Here is a 19,353-nt window from a genome sequence, read left to right on the forward strand (position 1 = left end):
TACCTTGATATTGATTTACTTTGTGGGTCACTGTAATCCACACCAATGCATCCATGTCTTACAGCAGTGCCAGTGCAGTTGTGGAGTCCTGCATACATTTAAAACAAACAAATCAATAACAAACTAAGCTTCCTTTGATTCATTTACATTCTGAGTACTACTTACCAGTATGTAGTCTTAAGGACTAAGGAGAGATCAGTCCTTTGTTAGTGTCTTTAGAAATGTGCATATGAAGAAGAACAGAAAGTCAAGGTGTAAGCCGGGTTTTTGTTATAAAGGCCTTATATACAAATGAGAGGAATGGCACAAACTCAGAGGTTGGTTAGCTGTAAAAATTCGCTTCATATGTAATTAAGATGAACAGATCTGAAGCAGACAGAGCTCAGTCCTTTGTTAGTGTCTTTAGAAATGAGCATTTGTGAAGCAAAAGTATGTCAGGCCCTAAACCTATTTTTGCTATAATAACTCTATTTATAAATAAGAGAAATCAGAGAAATGGTACAAACAAGGATTCGCTTTAAAATGCTTTTTGAAAAAGCATCTTATGTCTTATTATAGCTCTCTATATTTTAGAACTCTCATGCTGTTTATCTCTGTTGCAGCACAAGTTCTCTTGGGCAAGAGGGAGCCTTGTCACCCCTTTTGCACAGTAGCTAAAAAATGCGTATTCTGCCTGTTTTGGAGAAGGTCTCTCAGTTGAACTATGGTGGAACATATTTAGTTTGAACTGTAAATGACTTACAAGACTAGAAGCAACCTGAATTCTCGTCTTTGTTGTTGAGCAGTTAACAATTAAGAAAAAAACATGTTTTTATAGTGCGCAAATGCCATTTTTTAATTATACTGTACACATTTGTATACATAAGCTGTTCATTTTTATCTTGGCATGACCATGAACTGTACATTTTTACAGTAGGGGGTTCTCACCCCTCCCTGCTCACCTCACCCCATTGCTCACTAACAGCTCAAACACAGTGTCACAATATAGGGGGCAACAGTGTCCAGTTAATCTGATGACAGTGTTATGAGGAAAAATATTTAATTTGATTATACTAATTAAAAATATCCAAGCCACAGTCCTGTGAAGGTCTTCCCATATATATAATATAATTGTTAATACATTTAGGCTTTGCTGTTTCCCTTTTAATTTAAAATCTGCCTTTCGTCCATCAATATGTAAAGGAGACACAATGCTGCCTTTATTATTGGACACGCTTCATGCGTATGCACACATTCAGATCTCTAAGAGCTTAATAGCAGTTTGAAGATGACTGAAATGTGAAATATATTCCTGTTCATATTTGATTGAACTGGGCAACAGTGTCCAGTTAATCTGATGACAGTGTTATGAGGAAAAATATTTAATTTGATTATACTAATTAAAAATATCCAAGCCACAGTCCTGTGAAGGTCTTCCCATATATATAACTGTTAATACATTCAGGCTTTGATGTTTCCCTTTTAATTTAAAATCTGCCTTTCGTCCATCAATATGTAAAGGAGACACAATGCTGCCTTTATTGTTGGACACACTTCATGCGTATGCACACATTCAGATCTCTAAGAGCTTAATAGCAGTTTGAAGATGTCTGAAATGTGAAATGTATTCCCGTTCATGTTTGATTGCTCAACTGGTAGTTTGTGACACAAATAAAACACAAAAAACAATTTAGCTGCTTTTAATGTTTGGCATGAAATGCTTAATTAATATAATGGGATATAATAACACTTCATACTAATTAAAAGCAAATTAAGGAACAGCTATGGCAAATGGCTGGTACCAGCTTAGTGGGTTAAGGCCTCGCAGCAGAGCTACTAGCTTTAATCACACTTGGAGCACTAGGGATATTGACTCGATAGCAGAGGATTTGGAAGTCCCTGCCCTTTCTCTGACCGCTGCCTCTAAAGCTACACGGCGGTCCTTTCTGCCCTTCCTCTACCTCCAGCACTGTAGCCTTGGGAAAGAGCAGGCTTTGCTCAGTGGCACTGCTGTGATTAAATAAAGGTTAAAGCAGGGTTCATCTCCCATTAGTCATTTACATTCCTGCTACATTTGTGCCCCTGATCTCCCACAGACCTCTATGGCTCAGTGTGTTGATCTGTGTGATTTTCAAAACTGGTATTTCTTTTACACATGGATGCACAGACACACCTGCACATGTTCATCTAGTTCCATTCCTCAGGGTATTTTCACTATAACGTATTGTTCCTTAACTCTCTCTCTCTCTCTCTCTCTTCAGTTTTTGAAACCTCTCCCCATTGAAGAGGTTTCAAAGAAGTTCCTTTTTTTGTGGAAAGGACCTGCTTGAATGCAGTGTTCTGATTAAGGTCATCAGGCTAATGACCATGACACTAATGGCTCATTCATATTGAATAAGGATGCTTAATGATCAGTTTGAACTTACTAATTCTACATGAAATACTTCAGCTGTTGATTATGAATGTCACCGTTTATGCATCTAAAGCAGAAACGAAATCTGCATGTGTTAAACATGATTACTTGCATGTTATAGCAGTGATGCAGGGGTCTCTAGAGTCTCCACTCTTAAAAAAATATGGTTCTTCAAGGGTTCCTGAGTAAAGAAAATGGTTCTATATAGATCCATGAACACTCAGAGAATGCTTTACATGATTAACAGGTACTTTGCATCATTAAAGCATTAAATGTGGTGTAGATCTATAGGTCTGTATAAAACATTTTTTTAATAAGGGTTCTATATAGCACCAAAAACGGTTTTTCTATGATTATAAGCTTGTATCACAACAAAAGCAGAACCCTTTGGTTCTATAAAGAACGCTTTTCAAAAAGGTTACGTGTGGAACCATATTCAACACATTCTCCATCAATCTGAAAAATTCTTACATGATTCAAAGAACCCTTTACTCATTTGCACGGTTCTTTGAGTGTTCATGGTTCTATGAAGAACCAATATCTTTATTAAAGACTTCTTGAAAAAACTATTTTTAAGAGTGATGGAGTGAAATTACCTGTTTCTGATGAGGTATCTTGAAGGTGTGAGGAACTTCTGAAAAAACTACAGCTGCTTTTAGGTGGATTTTGTGATGTGCTTATTTTTTATCAGCTGGTGAATGCAGAAGAGAGGAAGATAATCAGTGTTAATGTTAGGAAACCAAATATCTCATTGCAGCTGTGCAAGTGTAGCAACCCTACTTTAAAGCATTGTTATAATGGAGAGAATGTATAATTCAAACAAATGATTAATCAGATAAGGTGGATAACCAGCAGAAAGTTAAAGATAGCTGGCTAACCCTAACCTCAGTCTACTTTTAGGGAGGATAAAAACTTGTTTCTGGCATCCATTTGGTGCTAAATAAAGAAGTCATAGTTTTCTTTATACTTGTTCTCCGACCGAAGTAAGAGTATTGAGAGTATGTTGTTGAACAAAAATATGAAAATGATATAGTGTTGTGAATCTCGTCAAACTGATGTATGTTGAGCTACAGAAACCTGCAACATAACAAATAACATAAAAATTTAATTCTCTCTTTCTCATTCTCTCACTCAGTGGTGTCTTGTGGCAATCCTGGCACTCCTCGGAATGCTCAAATTCAATTCCATGATGGCCTGGTCTTCTCCCGCTCAATTACGTACTTGTGTAGAGAGGGATATTATTCCACTGGTCTGCTCACCCGCCACTGCACCGTCAATGGAACCTGGACTGGAGACATGCCTGAGTGCACAGGTACCATCTAACCACCACCACTACTGCTCTTAAAGCTCTGTGTGGGGTTGGGTAAGGCTTTAGCTGCTGTATAAGGACAGTTTCACAGCTCACTGTCTTCATACATTATGCATTTGCAAAGCTCCCAGTGGCTGTGCTTTCAAAGAACATATAGGCTGAGGATGAATAAGGCTTTGTCCAGATGAAGCCTTGGATGGTGTTGTGAGACTGGTCCGAGACATTGTTCTGTATTTTTGCAAGCCCTGGGCGTGAGCTGATCAGAGACACCTACATCGCCTGCATTGAAGCGATAGAGATTAGCTCTGTGCTTCCTCTTAGCATCAGCCAGTGTGCATAGCCTTGCTCGTGAAACACAATGGAGAGAGCTCAAGCTTTGTGCTAATGGAGGTCACAGCCAGATATTATGGCTCAAGGCACTCTGGATGGTTTCTCTTGTACAGAGCAGGATCTGCTAGTGCTGACTAGAGAAAGTGGCTACTGTCTAAACTGCTGACATTTTATGAATTGTGAAATTTACCTTTGTTTGAGTTAAATTAGGATGAAATGTGCTAAAGTATAAAAGAGGCTATTAAAAAGGATTCCTAAAACAGTTCATTAATTTAGAGGTTTCAATGGTGAGATTTAATGAGGTTTAGTGATAAAATATCTTGCTCTCCTTTTTCATACCAACTCGGTGAGAAATACTTTCTCTGTTGCTTTTTTATCTTCCACAAAAAAGAAGTCATATTGGCCACACATGCTTGGAAAATGTACTATTGTTTGTTGTGATATGTGCTTGTTGTCATATTATCTTTCTTTTTCCATGTATAGTTATTAACTGTGGGGACCCAGGAGTACCTGCAAATGGTCTCAGACTGGGCAGTGACTTTACCTATGGCCGCACCGTCAGCTTCCAATGTTCTCCAGGATTCACCATGGATGCTGACCGTGCGTCCACTCTCATCTGCACAAAGGACCGCACCTGGAACAGTACCAAACCTGTGTGCAAAGGTACAGTTCAGCTCTGAGACTGGAGCTCATCATGCTGCTCTAAGACTCCACCACATCCAGGATTAGCCACTTTTGGTTCGGTAAACAATAATGACTCATTGATGCTCCAAATAGGAAACAAATGAGCAGGAACTGATTACATTGTCCCTTACATTCATTTTTAGGTTGGCACTAGAAATCAGCATTATGATTGAATATTATGGTTATTATGATACATTTTGTTATAGTGATGATTTTTGTTATTGTGATAAACAGTATTCTTTTCTGAGCATGTTGTAGATATTGTCAGTATTTAAAGAACACCAACTTGAATTTAGTGCAGTGCAGTGGGTGAGATGTTGAATAAAAATCATTGTATCTATAGTTTTGATGGCAGTTTTTAAATGTGTCACCAGTAATGCACTGTGTCTGTGTGTCAATATGTCATTATACATATAATGTTTCATGAAAATGTCTTTAAGTAGTGTGACATAATATCTTTTCCATACCATCCACCCCTTGCCAGCACACATTTTCATGGCTAGGTCCAATGCCGATTTTTTTTTACAGACAAATTTTTATTACCCGAAGATCTTTTGAAAGCAGCAGACAGCAAAGTTTATTTGCCCATTAGCTGATGTTTGCAAAATTGCAGACTAAATGCAGGTTTTACATCATCAAATCACAAACAGACCACCCAGAATAAATAAATCTGATTCCAGTGCTAGATGTCGTCAATCCCATGCATTAATTTTATTTATATACCAGGAAAGATGCACACTAATGAACTGAAAGGTAAATGTGCCAGTATTTGCCATCAGGTTAAATTTAAACTGTAATGCATGTGCACTGATGTAAATCATAAACAATTCAAATAAACAAAGCACAGTAAACATGCAGACAGACTCATATTACATCAAAAGACACATCAAAGACTTTTTGTTGTTGGTTGTTTTATTTATTGTGATATTACATGCAGGCAAGTCTACAGAGCAGTTTGTAAGCCAATGAAATGTTCATATTTAGAGATTCACTCTCCAGCTATTCTGTTTTTTTTTTTCTTTCTTTCTCAATCATCTATGTTCTCTTGCAGCTATTGTCTGTGGAGCTCCACCCAGTATTCCTAATGGGCAGGTGGTGGGGACAGACTTCCAGTGGGGCTCCAGCATTAGCTACACCTGTAACCAGGGCTATCAGCTCTCTCTGCCCACCATCCTCACCTGCCAGGGCTCCGGCAACTGGAGCGGAGAAAAGCCACAGTGCTTCCGTAAGTCTCAACAAAACATTCAGAACATTAGCTCTGCATCTATTTCACATGGTCTGTTTGCACTGGGCAAAGCTGGGTCTTTGCTTACATCCAGGTAGTAGTACGGAATCACTGTTTATATCCTATGTAACATTTTCTCTGTTGCAGCTGTATTCTGTGGGGATCCAGGGATTCCATCCCAAGGCCGGCGTGAGGACCGGGGCTTCACTTACCTCTCTTCTGTCTCATTCTCCTGCTTTCCACCACTGGTTCTGGTTGGGTCCACGCGAAGATACTGCCAGTATGATGGAACATGGAGTGGGACCCAGCCATCCTGTATAGGTAAGAGAAAGAGGTCTAAGAATGTGTCAGTGAATTGTGACACATTGATCTGAAGTTGATGATTCACCTGCATCATTGTTGGAATTATGATGATATTTAATGAAGTTTGGGCTGAATTTTTGCCCAGAATAAAACCCACTGAAAAGGAATTTTAATTAAATTTTTATTAAAATGTGTACCCAATTTCTTTATGAACAAAATATATTATATCACCACCTTATTATTGCTGAAAGTAAGTGGTGGATGTAATATGTTTTATTCATGTGGATATGATGTATACATTTGTATTGAGGAGATCCATTGCATTGCTTTTATAAGTGTTCTCAGTCTGTTAGTACAACATTTTCAAAGCTATATTAATATCTTAATATGATGATAGTTTCTCCACTCTTATTTTTAACATGTCTGATTTGTGATTCAGAATCACATCACAATGATGAACAGACACCATTCAGGCACAGCTTGTGTTGCTAAATTTAATGGTGAGACATATTGACATGGTTTACACCTTGCAAGAGCAAGTACTTCATGTCCAGATCAAATCTGATTATACCCTGTCCAGAATCCACCTTTGAAAAATGCCTCCCTAGTGTGACCAGCTGAGATTCGGTTGTACATGCATAATTTCCTTTCACTTCTGTTTAATTTTTCCTCATTACCAAATCAAATCAAAAAGCTTGGCTTGGACACTTTCCTTGACTCAGACTGCAAGAAAGCTTCTCATGTCTTCCGCCTTGTGTTTCCTTGTTTATCGTCTCACCTGCTAATTAGCGCTCGACAGACACACACACTTTGTATTGTACGCAGACACATTTCATTACTCTTGGGTTAAATGTGATCAAGATCCATTTCTGTCCACCTCCAAATGTGTTTTAAGTGATCTAATTGTAAACAGATCACGATGCATTCTCAGGCTCTTCATTTGATAATTTGAAATCTGAAAACAATCCAATCACAAAAAACACACACTGAATACACAAGGTGTAAACAGCCTCATTGAGCTTGCTTTCTGAACATAGATTACACCTAGTTTTAGATTCAGCTATACAGCAGGGTTTAATTAAAACTTATTTTAGTCCAGGACTGGGCATAATTTGTGCAAACTTGGCCCAAATGTTTTAGAGTTTGATTGCACTTCAGAAAACAGAAAAATTTGGAACATCATATTTATTGCATGTATTCATTTTAAGTATGAGTAATGCAGCCCTTGTGAGCAGCTGCAGGTTTAAATATGGCATGATACAAGTGAATGTGATTGAGTACTTGGGGGAATATGTTCTAGATCCCAGTCACACCAGCTGTGTGGATCCTGGCACACCGCTGTTTGGATATCAGAACAACACTCAAGGCTACCAGGTATTAAAATATTTTATTAAAAGTAGTAATCAATACTGAATAAACTGTTCTTTGTACTTTTTAAATTAAATTGGGCCTTTTTTGTTTTAGATTGGCAGCACAGTGTTCTATAGCTGCAGAAAGGGCTATCTGCTCCTTGGCTCCATCTCTCGGACCTGCCTGCCCAACCTCACTTGGAGTGGCATGCAGCCAGAGTGCATTGGTAAGTAATTTGTTCTCTGATATGAAGCTGCTTTCATTTAATGTGCCCTACTTTACTCTGTTTTGAGATTTCTTTTGCACTCTTGGCTTTATGCAAGTATTTCCCACACGGTGGATGAATAATGCAGAACAACTATTTTTGTATTCAAGATATGTCACTCCAATAGAACTTTACTTGAACCCTGTGCAGAGTGCATTTAGGCTTATTCTTCTCTTCTCTCCTCTTCTCTTCTCTCCTGTCCTCTCCTCCTCCCTTCCTGCCTCCCCTCAGCTCATCACTGTAGTCAGCCCGAGCTCCCAGCACAGGCAGATGCCAGAGCCATAGAGCTGCCATCTCTCGGCTACACGCTCATCTACACCTGTCAGCCTGGCTTCTACCTGGCAGGGGGCTCTGAACACCGCACCTGCAGAGCGGATGGCAGCTGGACCGGCAAGCCGCCACTATGTGCAGGTATACGTACCCAGTGGCTTCAGACATGCAAAACATCTGCACACTTACAAACCCTCGTTCCAGTTGTTTCCATAATAAAAGTTAGTTTTGGGTTGTTTTATTTATTTATTTATTAATTTTTTTACATGCATCTGCCACTTGCACAAACACAGCAGTTGTACATCTGCCTTAATATCAAATAGCTAATTGCTCAGATTTACCACATTTTGTTCTACTCTCTCCTCCTAATGTTGATGAATTGCTGCATGCACCTGTTTCATCTCAAAAGGCTGGCACGATTAGGGGGCTCAATTCATCATGCTATCATTGGAATTTCATACTAGTACAGTCCTGATTAGCCTAGCGCAAGCCGGTGATTTATTTAGAGGAAATGGGCTTTTGGAATGCACAGATTGTGCTAAACATCCTCCGAAGTATGAATGGATCCCATTCAACAGACATGGCAGTTAACGCGAACAAAAGAATCAAAATATCACACAAACAATTGTCATTTTGCATTGTGCCTCGAGGAGGAGAGTGGTACTTGCAAATTATGGTTTTGATGGGTCTTGAGCTAGAAGTGGGTGAAATATGGTGCTGATAGTTTTTAAAGCAAAGCTATAAAGATGGAGGAGAGGACTGTGCTGCTGGCCTTTTTCACAGTGGAGGAATATTAACAGCACCTGTGGGGAAGCTGAGGCAGAGTGAGTTCAGGCTTCTGACAGCTAATAAAAGCTCTGTCTTCACTCCATGTGTACAATACATCCTACTGCAATTAGAAAAAAAGCTTTGTTGAGTTACATTCAGACTAATGCTATGTATAAATCAGCTGTCATAAAGAGCATATTTTAAGAGGAAAAAGTTAGGATGACTCAGTAGTGAGTTAATTAGAAGATAGTATGTGGGGAAGGGAAGACCGTTAAAATTGTTTATGCACTGTAAAAGAAGTTGATGTTTTATCTTAAGTTTTAGTTCCTGGCTGCCTTAATTTTTTTTTGTTAATTGAACTTCTAATATTAAATGAATAGAACAAGAATGTGTCCTCAAAAAAATAATAATTGCAACAGAATGTGGTTCAGTTATTGCATGTAAGTACTGAAGATGCAGAGGTGGCTTCTAGGCCTAATGATTGATGAGAAATCTGTCGTTTTTAGTTCATTTCTATTTGACAGAATCATACTTCTTGTATTTTAACTCTGCAATTATTACTCTTATATCATTGTTAAGTATTGCTTGGAAACAAAATGGTTACATTCTTGAAACTTAATGGACAATTGTCCAATGAGGGTTTTTCTCTGCCATATTTAGGTAGATATAGCCAAGTGAGTTCTCCCATTGATTATGATTTCAGGAGCTGGACTGAAGCTCTAATATGTAAGATTAGCTGCTAAGATAATTAGCAAATGCTTGAAAAATGAACCAATCAACATAATAAAATTAAATAAATAAAAGTTTGTTTAGTTTTGAAGTTTATGGCCTGAACTAAAGACATAGCTCTAACAGCTGTGTTTGCCACTGTGAAGATGTATCCATGAGGGCACTGTCTCAGTGGCGTGTACACTACTGTACCTCCTTTTCTGAGAGTGTAGTTCTCTTCTTACAAAGTTTAGTCCTGTGACCACTGTGATGTGACTCTGCTTGGATGCAGTTTGTTGATTCTGGTTATCAGATTAATGACTTCCATTCGTGGCTCATTGATACTGAGTAAGGATGCTAATGGCAGTCTCCCGAAACTTGATCAATACATCATTATATACAAAATACTTGTGCTGTTACTATGAGTAGGTTCATTGTCAGTGACCTTTGCTTTATGTACTCTTCATACACAATTACTCATCTGAGTAACAAATAAACTACTCATTAAACTGTAATAATTAAGCACTGCATTGCTGCTAGTAATGCTCTCTCACTCCTACGCTCTCTCTCTTTTCTCTTTCACAGCCGATAACAGACCAAGCGGAAAAACAGTAGGAACTGTTCAAGAGCCTCCCAACACGAAACTTCAGGGTAGGTCTCAGACTCACAAAGCTCTTCTGGAATAGAGCGAAAAATTTGAAATTTATGAAATAAAACATTGTTATACAATTTCTCCTTTTCCCTCTGTCTGTTCCTCTGCTAGTGCCTAGTGGAGTGTTTGCTAAGAACTCTCTGTGGAGGGGATCGTATGAGTACCTGGGGAAGAAACAGCCAGCCATGCTGAGCATAACTGCTTTTGAACCGTTCAGCAACCGGGTCAATGGCACCCTCATGGACCACAGTGGAGTGCAGCTCAATCTGGCTGGTGAGTGTTTTCCTCCTCTCAAACATTAACCTTCCAGCACATACACTATTACCTGGTCCTCACATGTGATGCCACAGCAGGAAGCCAATGCCTGTAAAGGCCAATAAAGCGAGGGCTTTACTCACTACTCAGATTTGTACCACTCTTAACACTCCCTGTTCTCTTAGCATCCTTTGTAATGGTTCTGAAGCTGTACTAGTGCACTGATTATCTGTCCTCATGCAGGTACCTACAAGAGAGAGGAGGCTCATCTGTTGCTGCAAGTCCATCAGATCCGAGGACCAGTGGAGATCTTTGTGAACAAGTTTAAAATTGACAACTGGGCTCTAGATGGACATGTATGTAGTCTCCTTTGTTAGGCCTGCATTTATGTCATTAGATGGATTAGGTAGAAGTCTATATTTTACAGCTGGTTTGATACTGGTACTTTGTAATTGAGAGATTAATTTGCTGTTGACTTTCCCCCAAAATAATTTTTTTGCAGGCAAAAAGTCTGACAGCCAATCACCCCCACACCCCTACTTTCATGTCATGCATTACTTTGTAGGAATAGTCATTCTCTTATTAGGAACTCCCTGTCTTACCTGATTTTCTCTATGGGGAGTGGCATTTTCAAAAAACTGATGCTTTTTGTCCTGTGTAGTAAACAGAACATTCCAAATTTTGCTACTTCTGTACTATAAGCAGGCAAACAATCCTATAAGTTGAAATGACATTATATGAAAGAAAGGCTGCTGCTGTACTTTATTATATGCCAGCACCAGATTCTCAAACTGTAGGCTGCTACTGCCAAAGCAATGTAACTACCACATTTGGCAAAGCTTGCTAGCTTGCACACGGTCTTTTGGTAAGACTGTAGGTTTAAGACATCAGTTTAGTGGACAGCAGTGTTAGCTTGCATGTAGCAACATTCACGTTTCGATTGAGTGGCACTGAGGAGGGCAATGTGCACACAACATCTGTTGGATGCAACTGTAGCGAATTTTTGAAAACACCATTAATTTTTCCCATACAGAAAAGGTATGGCTTGGAGTTCCTATTATTGGTATGTCACTCTGTACATAATGATTGCATGACTTCAGTGGTCTATGGAAGTTTTCATTTTGCTTTATATGTAATTGAAAACATTTGATTGTTTACATTTTGGGCCTTTAAATGTATTTTTACAAAATGGCCCTATGCGTACGGTATTGTGGTTTCAAATTTTCCTGTTGATTGATTAAACGGGAAATTCAGAATGGCCAGCTGATACATGTAAACAATACTTTCATCAATACAAAACAAAAAAAAATATAGGAGATAATTTACTAACTTACATGGCTCAAACTTTCACAATTATACATTGATCTGTAGTTTTCATGTAAAAAGGAATAATAAAATATGTAAATTAAGAGCTAAATTAAAATATTTAAACTATCTGACAGAGCCTTAGTTGACCAGACTGCTACAGCTGCTTAGATTTCACGTCTTAGGAAAAACAGCCTTACTGCACATCATTGTCCACTTGTGAATAAGAACTGTTATGATGTCATTATCCTCATAGTTTAAGGTTTTGGGAGTTTGTAACTGCCAGTCCATCAAAAAGGCCATAAGACAATTAATTAACTCAAAGTATAAAAATGTATGTAAAAATGTGAGATGGATCGATTGAGAATGCTGCTGCACTCCTCCCAGGAAAAACAAAGAAGAGAAAACAAAGGAAAGCTCTATATATGCACACGTAACTCTGCTTAGATGAGTTTAGTAAGGAATAGAGTAATGTGAGATTAAAAGCATTTCATATAATTCTCCAAAATTAACATCTTAACCTTGTAAATCCTCTCAATCTTGACCTTTTGATGTCCCTAATTGCTGTCTGATTAGATTTAAAGGGACACTTCAGTTTGTCAAAGTCCAAACTTCTGTCATATTTAATCATACATACACTAGAATGAATTGACATTCACTGTTTATGATCTGAATTTATGATCACAGTTGTCACAAAAATGACTTGCATGTTTTAGATTTTCTGGCTATTTGGGCTTGAAAAATCTCCATTGTCTGTGCCTTACCTCTTCTTATTTCTGATTCACTTCACTTTCTGTCTTTTAACTTTTTTAACAAGAAGTCAAAAAGCCACATGGTTCATCATTAATTCATAGTGTCCAGCTTGTCCTTATAAGTGGCAGCTGAATGACAAGCAGGCAGCTTTTTAAGTTCAGCCTTTAACATGCTTATTTCATCCTCACTACAATTGGTAATAGTACTCTTCTGAAACTCAGTCAAATCTGCATACGCTTTTAAAAAGCTTAAGATCTTCATACATGTTTAAATGAAAGTACATTATTATTTTGAAATATGAAATTTGGTTTGTTAAAAGGTTGTCTTACTAAAAGGCAAGTGGGCCTATTTTTCTGCATGATAGTCATTTTACTGCGCAACACTGTTATCATAGTGTGTATTACAAGATTGAAACAGAAGTCCACTCTGAATATTATTGCATCTTGCCATGTAAAATTAAATAACTGTTTAAATGTATTACAACATAGTCATATGCATAAGCCCTGCTGAATAATATATTTTATCAGATAGTAATAAACAGTCACATACAAAAGTTCGAACACCCCTGGTCTAATTTTTTTTTTTTTTTTTTTTTAAATTCTAACACATATCTTCTACCGCAGAGGTGCACAACTCCAGTCCTGGACAGCCAGTGTCCAGCACAGTTTGCACATAGCACAATTTACACAACACAACTAACACATAGGTCTGATCAGGTGTGTTTGATCATGTAAATCAGCAAACTGTGCTGGACACTGGCCCTGCAGAACTGGACTTATTTTTACCAATATGTTAAATTTGGCAAATAAACAGTAATTGTGCATCAAAATGTACAGAAGTAAGTTTTCACTTCAAATCAACTAAACATGTCATTTGGCCAGGGGGTGCCCAAACTTTTGATTGGGACCATGTGGAAAGTAAGATTAAAAACAGGCTGCTTTGATATTCTTTTTTTGTTGTTGTTTTTGTGAAGTCAATGAAATCAAAATATTTACATATATCCACCCATTTAGCCTAAAGCAGTTTAGCCCAACCCATTCATGTTATGAATGGTTATAAGGAGTGAGATTCAGACTGCTGTCTGAATGAGTCACATTACGGCCAATCAGAAAAAGATCATTTACCTATATCAGTCAGTTAAACAGCCTGTTCAATTCTTAGAGATAAAAAAAAGCTTGAAAAAGGATCATGAAAAAAGAACTATGACTGTTCTTGGTACATAAAATGGCATCAATGTCATGAACAGACCTCAGGAAACAGTAAAATAGAAGAACAGTGAAGGATATGGGCAGTTTAACTGAAACTGCTGAGTGTTACTCTTACATGGAACCAGTTCTAAGTCTTTGGGTGGTAGAGGTCTCTCTCCCTAGGGGCTTAGTATTCTCCCTGCCCTTACCGCCACATACACAAACTGCAGAAAGAGCTCTTGTCTGAGGCCAGACCCTGGACTTTACACACACCTCCACACACGTACACGCTATTACTCCTGGGAATAGGAGAGCTGAGAAAGTTTTTCTTTTAATTAAAACGTCAGTTAAATCATTGCCGAGTAATCGGGGCCAGACGCCCCCCCCCCGAACCACCAATGCACTGGAGACAAGCAGCTGGGAAAATGTAATTAAAAGTGTGGGTCATGAGGGCTTTAGTGTGTGTGTGTGTGTGTATACCTGTGTGTGTGGACAGTTTGCTTGTGCATATGCGCGATTTTTCGCTAGGATGAGGAATGGGTTACGTTTGAAATTAAATGTCAGCAGTAAGAGGTACGCTGCGTTACTGACACATTTTACCTTTCAACAGCTCATTCTTGACATTTTGAAAATGTATTGACTTTATAATATGAGGTCTTTAATTGTTTGTTCTCTTTTCTTTACAGGTGTCATATATGGCTTCGTCTAACTCCTTTGTATATCAAGGATTTGTTCGAGGAAAAGGATTTGGTCAGTTTGGGCTTCAGAGGCTAGGTATGTCTTTGACGTGCAGATATCAGCTGTAATTTTTCTTGTTACTTACTTGATTATGGTACCATTTTAGATTTAGATTAGATTCAACTTTGTCATTGTGCAGAGTACAGAGCCAATGAAATTCCATTAGCATCTAAACAGAAGTGCAAAATACATTAAAATAGAGTGCTAAAAATGGAGAGATATGTGAGCATAAATGTAATATACACATGCACAGAGTGAGTGGGGAGAATACAAATGTAGGTTCTATGTACTGGGAGAGCAGCATATATAAAAAGATGAGTATGCAGAGAAAAAATGTGCAGTAACTGTTCAAATATGAATAGTGCATCAATATACTGTACAAATATGAATAGGGCAATAACTACAAAAAGTATTAATAATAATGCTACTACTACTAAATTGTGTTTTTATAATTAGAGTAATATTTGTTATTGTGTCCAATTGTTGCTTATATAATAATAAGACCAATATTTATTTGTGTCACACTTTTCCACAAAGTGCTCAACATAACAGATTATGTTAAACAAATTAACAAATTAAACAAATTAACAAAAAACAAATAATTTGATTTTTATATCCTTGTTTATATAGCAATAAAACATAAATAATGAACAATTAATAATAATGATCATTGATATACTTCATTATATATCATTGCATATAATATTATTTTAGTAAGATAATATTATACAATGATATCTTACTAAAACAAATATTACTAAAATATTATACAATAATATTGTCTTACTAAAATAAAGGATTATATTATATTATATTATATTATATTATATTATATTACATATTTCTTACCTAACCATCTTGACAGTAATATGTGCTTTTCAGTCTTAATTGCAGTTCAGTTTTAGGCATAACCTGCAGGGTGTTAATGACACTCAGCTGTAAATGAGTCATCTTTCAGTTTTAGGGAATTATCATGTATGGAATGATAGGAATAATCAAAAATGAAGTGCTGAGCCTGTTCTGTTCTCTCCAACATTCACTCCTGGTGGTAGGAGTTAATTAAATACTACTAGCAGTGCTTATACACTAGTCTTTGTTGTTATAAGCTGTTGTAAGTGATTAACTCTTGTGAGGTGGGGGTTCAGGAGCAAAGAGAGAGAGAGGGAGAGAATAATATGACTGTGGCTACTTGTATGACCAATTCGTCAGAGAGACAGAGAGAGTGCAGAATATGGCTTGTGGGGGCCAAATCAAAGGGTGTTCTGTAAAATCCTACCATAATGAAACAACCGTGCTTCATCTCTAATCGACAGCTGTGTGCACTCCCATCATGACCATGCGAGAGCCTGAGCAAACAGTAGATTTATTAATAAATGGGGGGCTGAGGAGTGCTGAGCCTGTGTGTGTGTGTTGGGGGGTGGGGGATTGTTTGTGTATGTGTGTCTGAGCATCAGAGCATTGCCTCATTTGTTGTGGTTTGATAGGCTGGCTTTATTGAGTAACTTAATTGAATCTCCCAGTCTTTCTTGCTTTTACTTTACTGAGGAGTTTTTTGGCACTGTCTGATGAACAGGTGCTTTGTCACTTTCTTGTTGTTTAGGGAGGCACTGTGGTCTAAATTGAAAAATGAATGGCAAATGACTTCATCTTTGTAGTGTCTTCATAGCAATAATTAAAAAGGCCTGTTTGGATAATGGAGTTTGACAGCTCCCAAAAATGTGTTCGTCTACAGAGCTTATTACAGAAATAGATGGAAAATCTAGATCTGACTTTCTTGTTCTATTTGTTTGTTTTTCCATTTGACATTTGATGAAAGTGAATTTGAATATAAGCTTCGTCACAGACTTTTCCACTTGTAAGTTAAGTCTGCAAAATGTGAAATATTACCTCCTAGAAATAATGGATTCTCAAATGAGCTGTTGAGTAAAATTGGACATGCCCCAATGTAGCTGAAGTCTCGCCAGAAATAAAGGTTTTATTCAGAGTCTTTTCATTTTTCTTTTTGTTTTATAACAAGCTCTTTATTTGTCTCTTCTGCAGAGAGCCTGGACCCAAATGGGGAGAATCCAGGCTACAACTTTGCCTCTAACAGCAGTTCAGTGGCAGCAGCCATTTTAGTGCCTTTTATAGCCATGATTATAGCAGGATTCGCTCTGTATCTCTACAAACACAGGTAAACACTGCCTGGCTAATCAATCATTGCTTTGTTTGTGCTAGTGAGATAATATGGTCAATACTGTGATCTCGCTGTACACAGTGTATGTTACACTCCAATATCAATAATGGTTCCGTTGAAAATTAGGATATGTTTTGTCTCACAATCAGGAAAAGACCCAAAGTACCCTTCAACGGTTACGCAGGCCATGAGAACACTAATGGAAGAGCAACCTTTGAAAACCCCATGTATGACCGTAACATTCAGCCCACAGACATCATGGCCAATGAATCTGAGTTCACGGTCAGCACAGTCTGCACAGCCGTATAGCCACCGCTTTGTCCACAGGTAAGCCCTCAAGCACTCAGCTAATCTGTTGCACTGTTCTTGAAGTATCTAACCTCAAGGTAATGTGGTTAACGCTTTAACCTAATCCACATATTTATCTTTATTTTATTGTAACCTGGTGATATATTGTGCAATTACCATTTGCACGTGTGCATATATGCAAACTAATGCTGCATTCAACTTGGCTTAGAAGCTTTTTCATTTTTAACCTCTGTATGTTCTAGCTACAAAGTGCACTCTCTGGGGGAAAAAATGTGTGAAACTGTCACTGGGGCAGTACCGCTCTTGTCACTAGGGTGGTACCCTCAAGGGTACATTTCAGTATGTTTAATCCATAGTCCATAATCCATTGAAACTTAGAAAATTGTATTTTCTAAGTTGTGTTGACTCACACCCTGTCTGTATGTGGACAGATCTAAAGCAAATCTCATTTAAAAGTACATAAGTGATTCTTTATCACTACTGACGGTGAGCAACTGTGTTGATTTGACGTCATGCACTCTGTTCCCACTTTCCAAGTCAGAATTCCCAGCCGAGGTGGTGTTTTCTTTGATTTTTCTAGTCAAATGTGTGAAATTGCAAGTTAAGAGCTTCAGCTGAACACAGCATTTGCTGCAGGAATAGCCAGTTTTGAATTCACATTAACATATTCACACCCAAAAGGAGTAGCTGAAGTTTCCCTAATGCCTTTGAGGGTTTCAGTCTTAACTTAACATGTTTCTCATTTCAGCCTGGACTGCTTTTTGAATGAGGCACAATGCATGGCATTTTAGGCACAATAACAAAAATATCTTCTTTAGTTGTAAGGGATAAAGAGAGGTTGAAATATGTTCATGTAAAAATTAATTAAACGAATGAATTTTTAAAACATAAAATCACACAAACCAAGAGTGCAGATATACACAGCGTAATCTCCACAATTAATACTTACAGTATTACAGTACTACATCACCTGTAGCTGGACCAAAGTGAGCACTGTAAGAGTTAATTCAACCCTGTGGATTATCCTGTGTATCAAAGCCCCCAGCACACACTTTCAGTCAGGATTTAATATCTAAGGTGCTTCATTTGGGAAAGACAGAAAGTTGCTAAGTACCAAAGACAAAAAGGTCATAGGCAAACAGATGAAACCCTGCACTGCAATGTGCTGGATGAGGATAGAGGCCTCAGGGCAAGACACATGGCCATTTCTTTTCTCATTTGGCATGATTCAGTGGTATCATTTACTAGAGATTCCAGCCATCATTTCCCAAACTGCCTTTTCAGTGCACAGTTTGTTGGAGTCTGAGGGGGAAAAATAAAATCCAGTGAAAGTGTAAAGTGTACGGCTGACTTTGACACTCTGGCTTTGCTCTTGGCAAAAGTGGGGAACAAACTGCTGAGGCAAGGAGATGAGGACAGTCAAAAATGTTAACTTAATGTTAGTAGGAAGAAGTTGCAGAATAAAACATCTATGCAGACTGCAGACCTGGACATGAAGTTGTTTATAAGTGTCCACACTGTAAGATATTGTGCTATAAATGGTTTCAAGTGTGCATGTTTGTTCCACATGAATAAAATATACAAACACAGTTACTGACAAAAATAAGTAAACTGAAAGACAAAAGATGTAATACACTATATGTCCAAAAGTATCTGGACACCCAAACCCCTCTCTAATTAGTGAAATACTTTAAGGTGCACTTATTGCTGATACAACTGCACACACAGAGATTGTTTAATCTCCATAAAAAAAGCATTGCCAGTAGAATGGGATGCTGTGGAGGAGTCACACATGATTCTAAGTGCCAAGTGCTGGCTCGAGTGTATAAAGCTCTCCACCATTGGATTGCAGAGCAATGGAACTGCAAGTGATAGAGCACCATCCATTACCTTTGCAATGATTTGGAATGATCTAGAATTAATCATCCAACATCAATACCTGCCTTCACTAATGCTCTTGTGGCTGAAAGCAGTCAGATCCTCACAGCAGTGTTCTAACAGTTAGTGTAAAGCCTTCTCAGAAGAGTAGAAGCTGTTACATAATCTTTATTAGTACTTATAATTTCAGAGGAAATGCTGAATGAGCAGGTGTCTACAAACCTTGGATATGTAATGTAAATGTCATTCATGTGGAAGTGATGTACATATTTAATGCAAGTAAATTCAGAGCACTGTTATTCCCTGTATAGCTGCTTGTTTTAACCACATAGTGGCATAATGGCAAAAGGTTAATCAGGTCATAAATCAAGTGAGTCAATCCTAAGAGAAGAAGTTTCAAAACCCTGTCTTGATATTGCTTGACGTGTTTTTTTTTCTTCTGATTACAACTAGCACATCTGCTTTTTCCCTCTCCTAATTGCATCTCTTTTTTTCT

At 37.9% G+C, this 19,353-nt stretch overlaps 1 protein-coding gene across 1 annotated transcript in view; it reads left to right on the top strand.

Annotated features, from left to right (window-relative positions):
* The window catches only part of csmd2 (CUB and Sushi multiple domains 2), a 388,841-nt gene that overhangs the window by 364,136 nt on the left and 5,352 nt on the right, over positions 1-19,353 (top strand). The window contains exons 58-70 of the mRNA XM_017694219.2: positions 3,528-3,704; positions 4,515-4,694; positions 5,767-5,940; positions 6,088-6,261; positions 7,544-7,617; positions 7,708-7,819; positions 8,090-8,269; positions 10,190-10,255; positions 10,368-10,529; positions 10,755-10,867; positions 14,443-14,530; positions 16,535-16,667; positions 16,820-16,997. Of these exons, the coding sequence (XP_017549708.1) occupies positions 3,528-3,704; positions 4,515-4,694; positions 5,767-5,940; positions 6,088-6,261; positions 7,544-7,617; positions 7,708-7,819; positions 8,090-8,269; positions 10,190-10,255; positions 10,368-10,529; positions 10,755-10,867; positions 14,443-14,530; positions 16,535-16,667; positions 16,820-16,979 (1,793 nt within the window). The 3' untranslated portion in view covers positions 16,980-16,997. The remainder of the gene's footprint in view (positions 1-3,527; positions 3,705-4,514; positions 4,695-5,766; positions 5,941-6,087; positions 6,262-7,543; positions 7,618-7,707; positions 7,820-8,089; positions 8,270-10,189; positions 10,256-10,367; positions 10,530-10,754; positions 10,868-14,442; positions 14,531-16,534; positions 16,668-16,819; positions 16,998-19,353) is intronic.

This window comes from Pygocentrus nattereri, chromosome 27, assembly GCF_015220715.1.
Source record: "Pygocentrus nattereri isolate fPygNat1 chromosome 27, fPygNat1.pri, whole genome shotgun sequence".
NCBI lineage: Eukaryota > Metazoa > Chordata > Actinopteri > Characiformes > Serrasalmidae > Pygocentrus > Pygocentrus nattereri.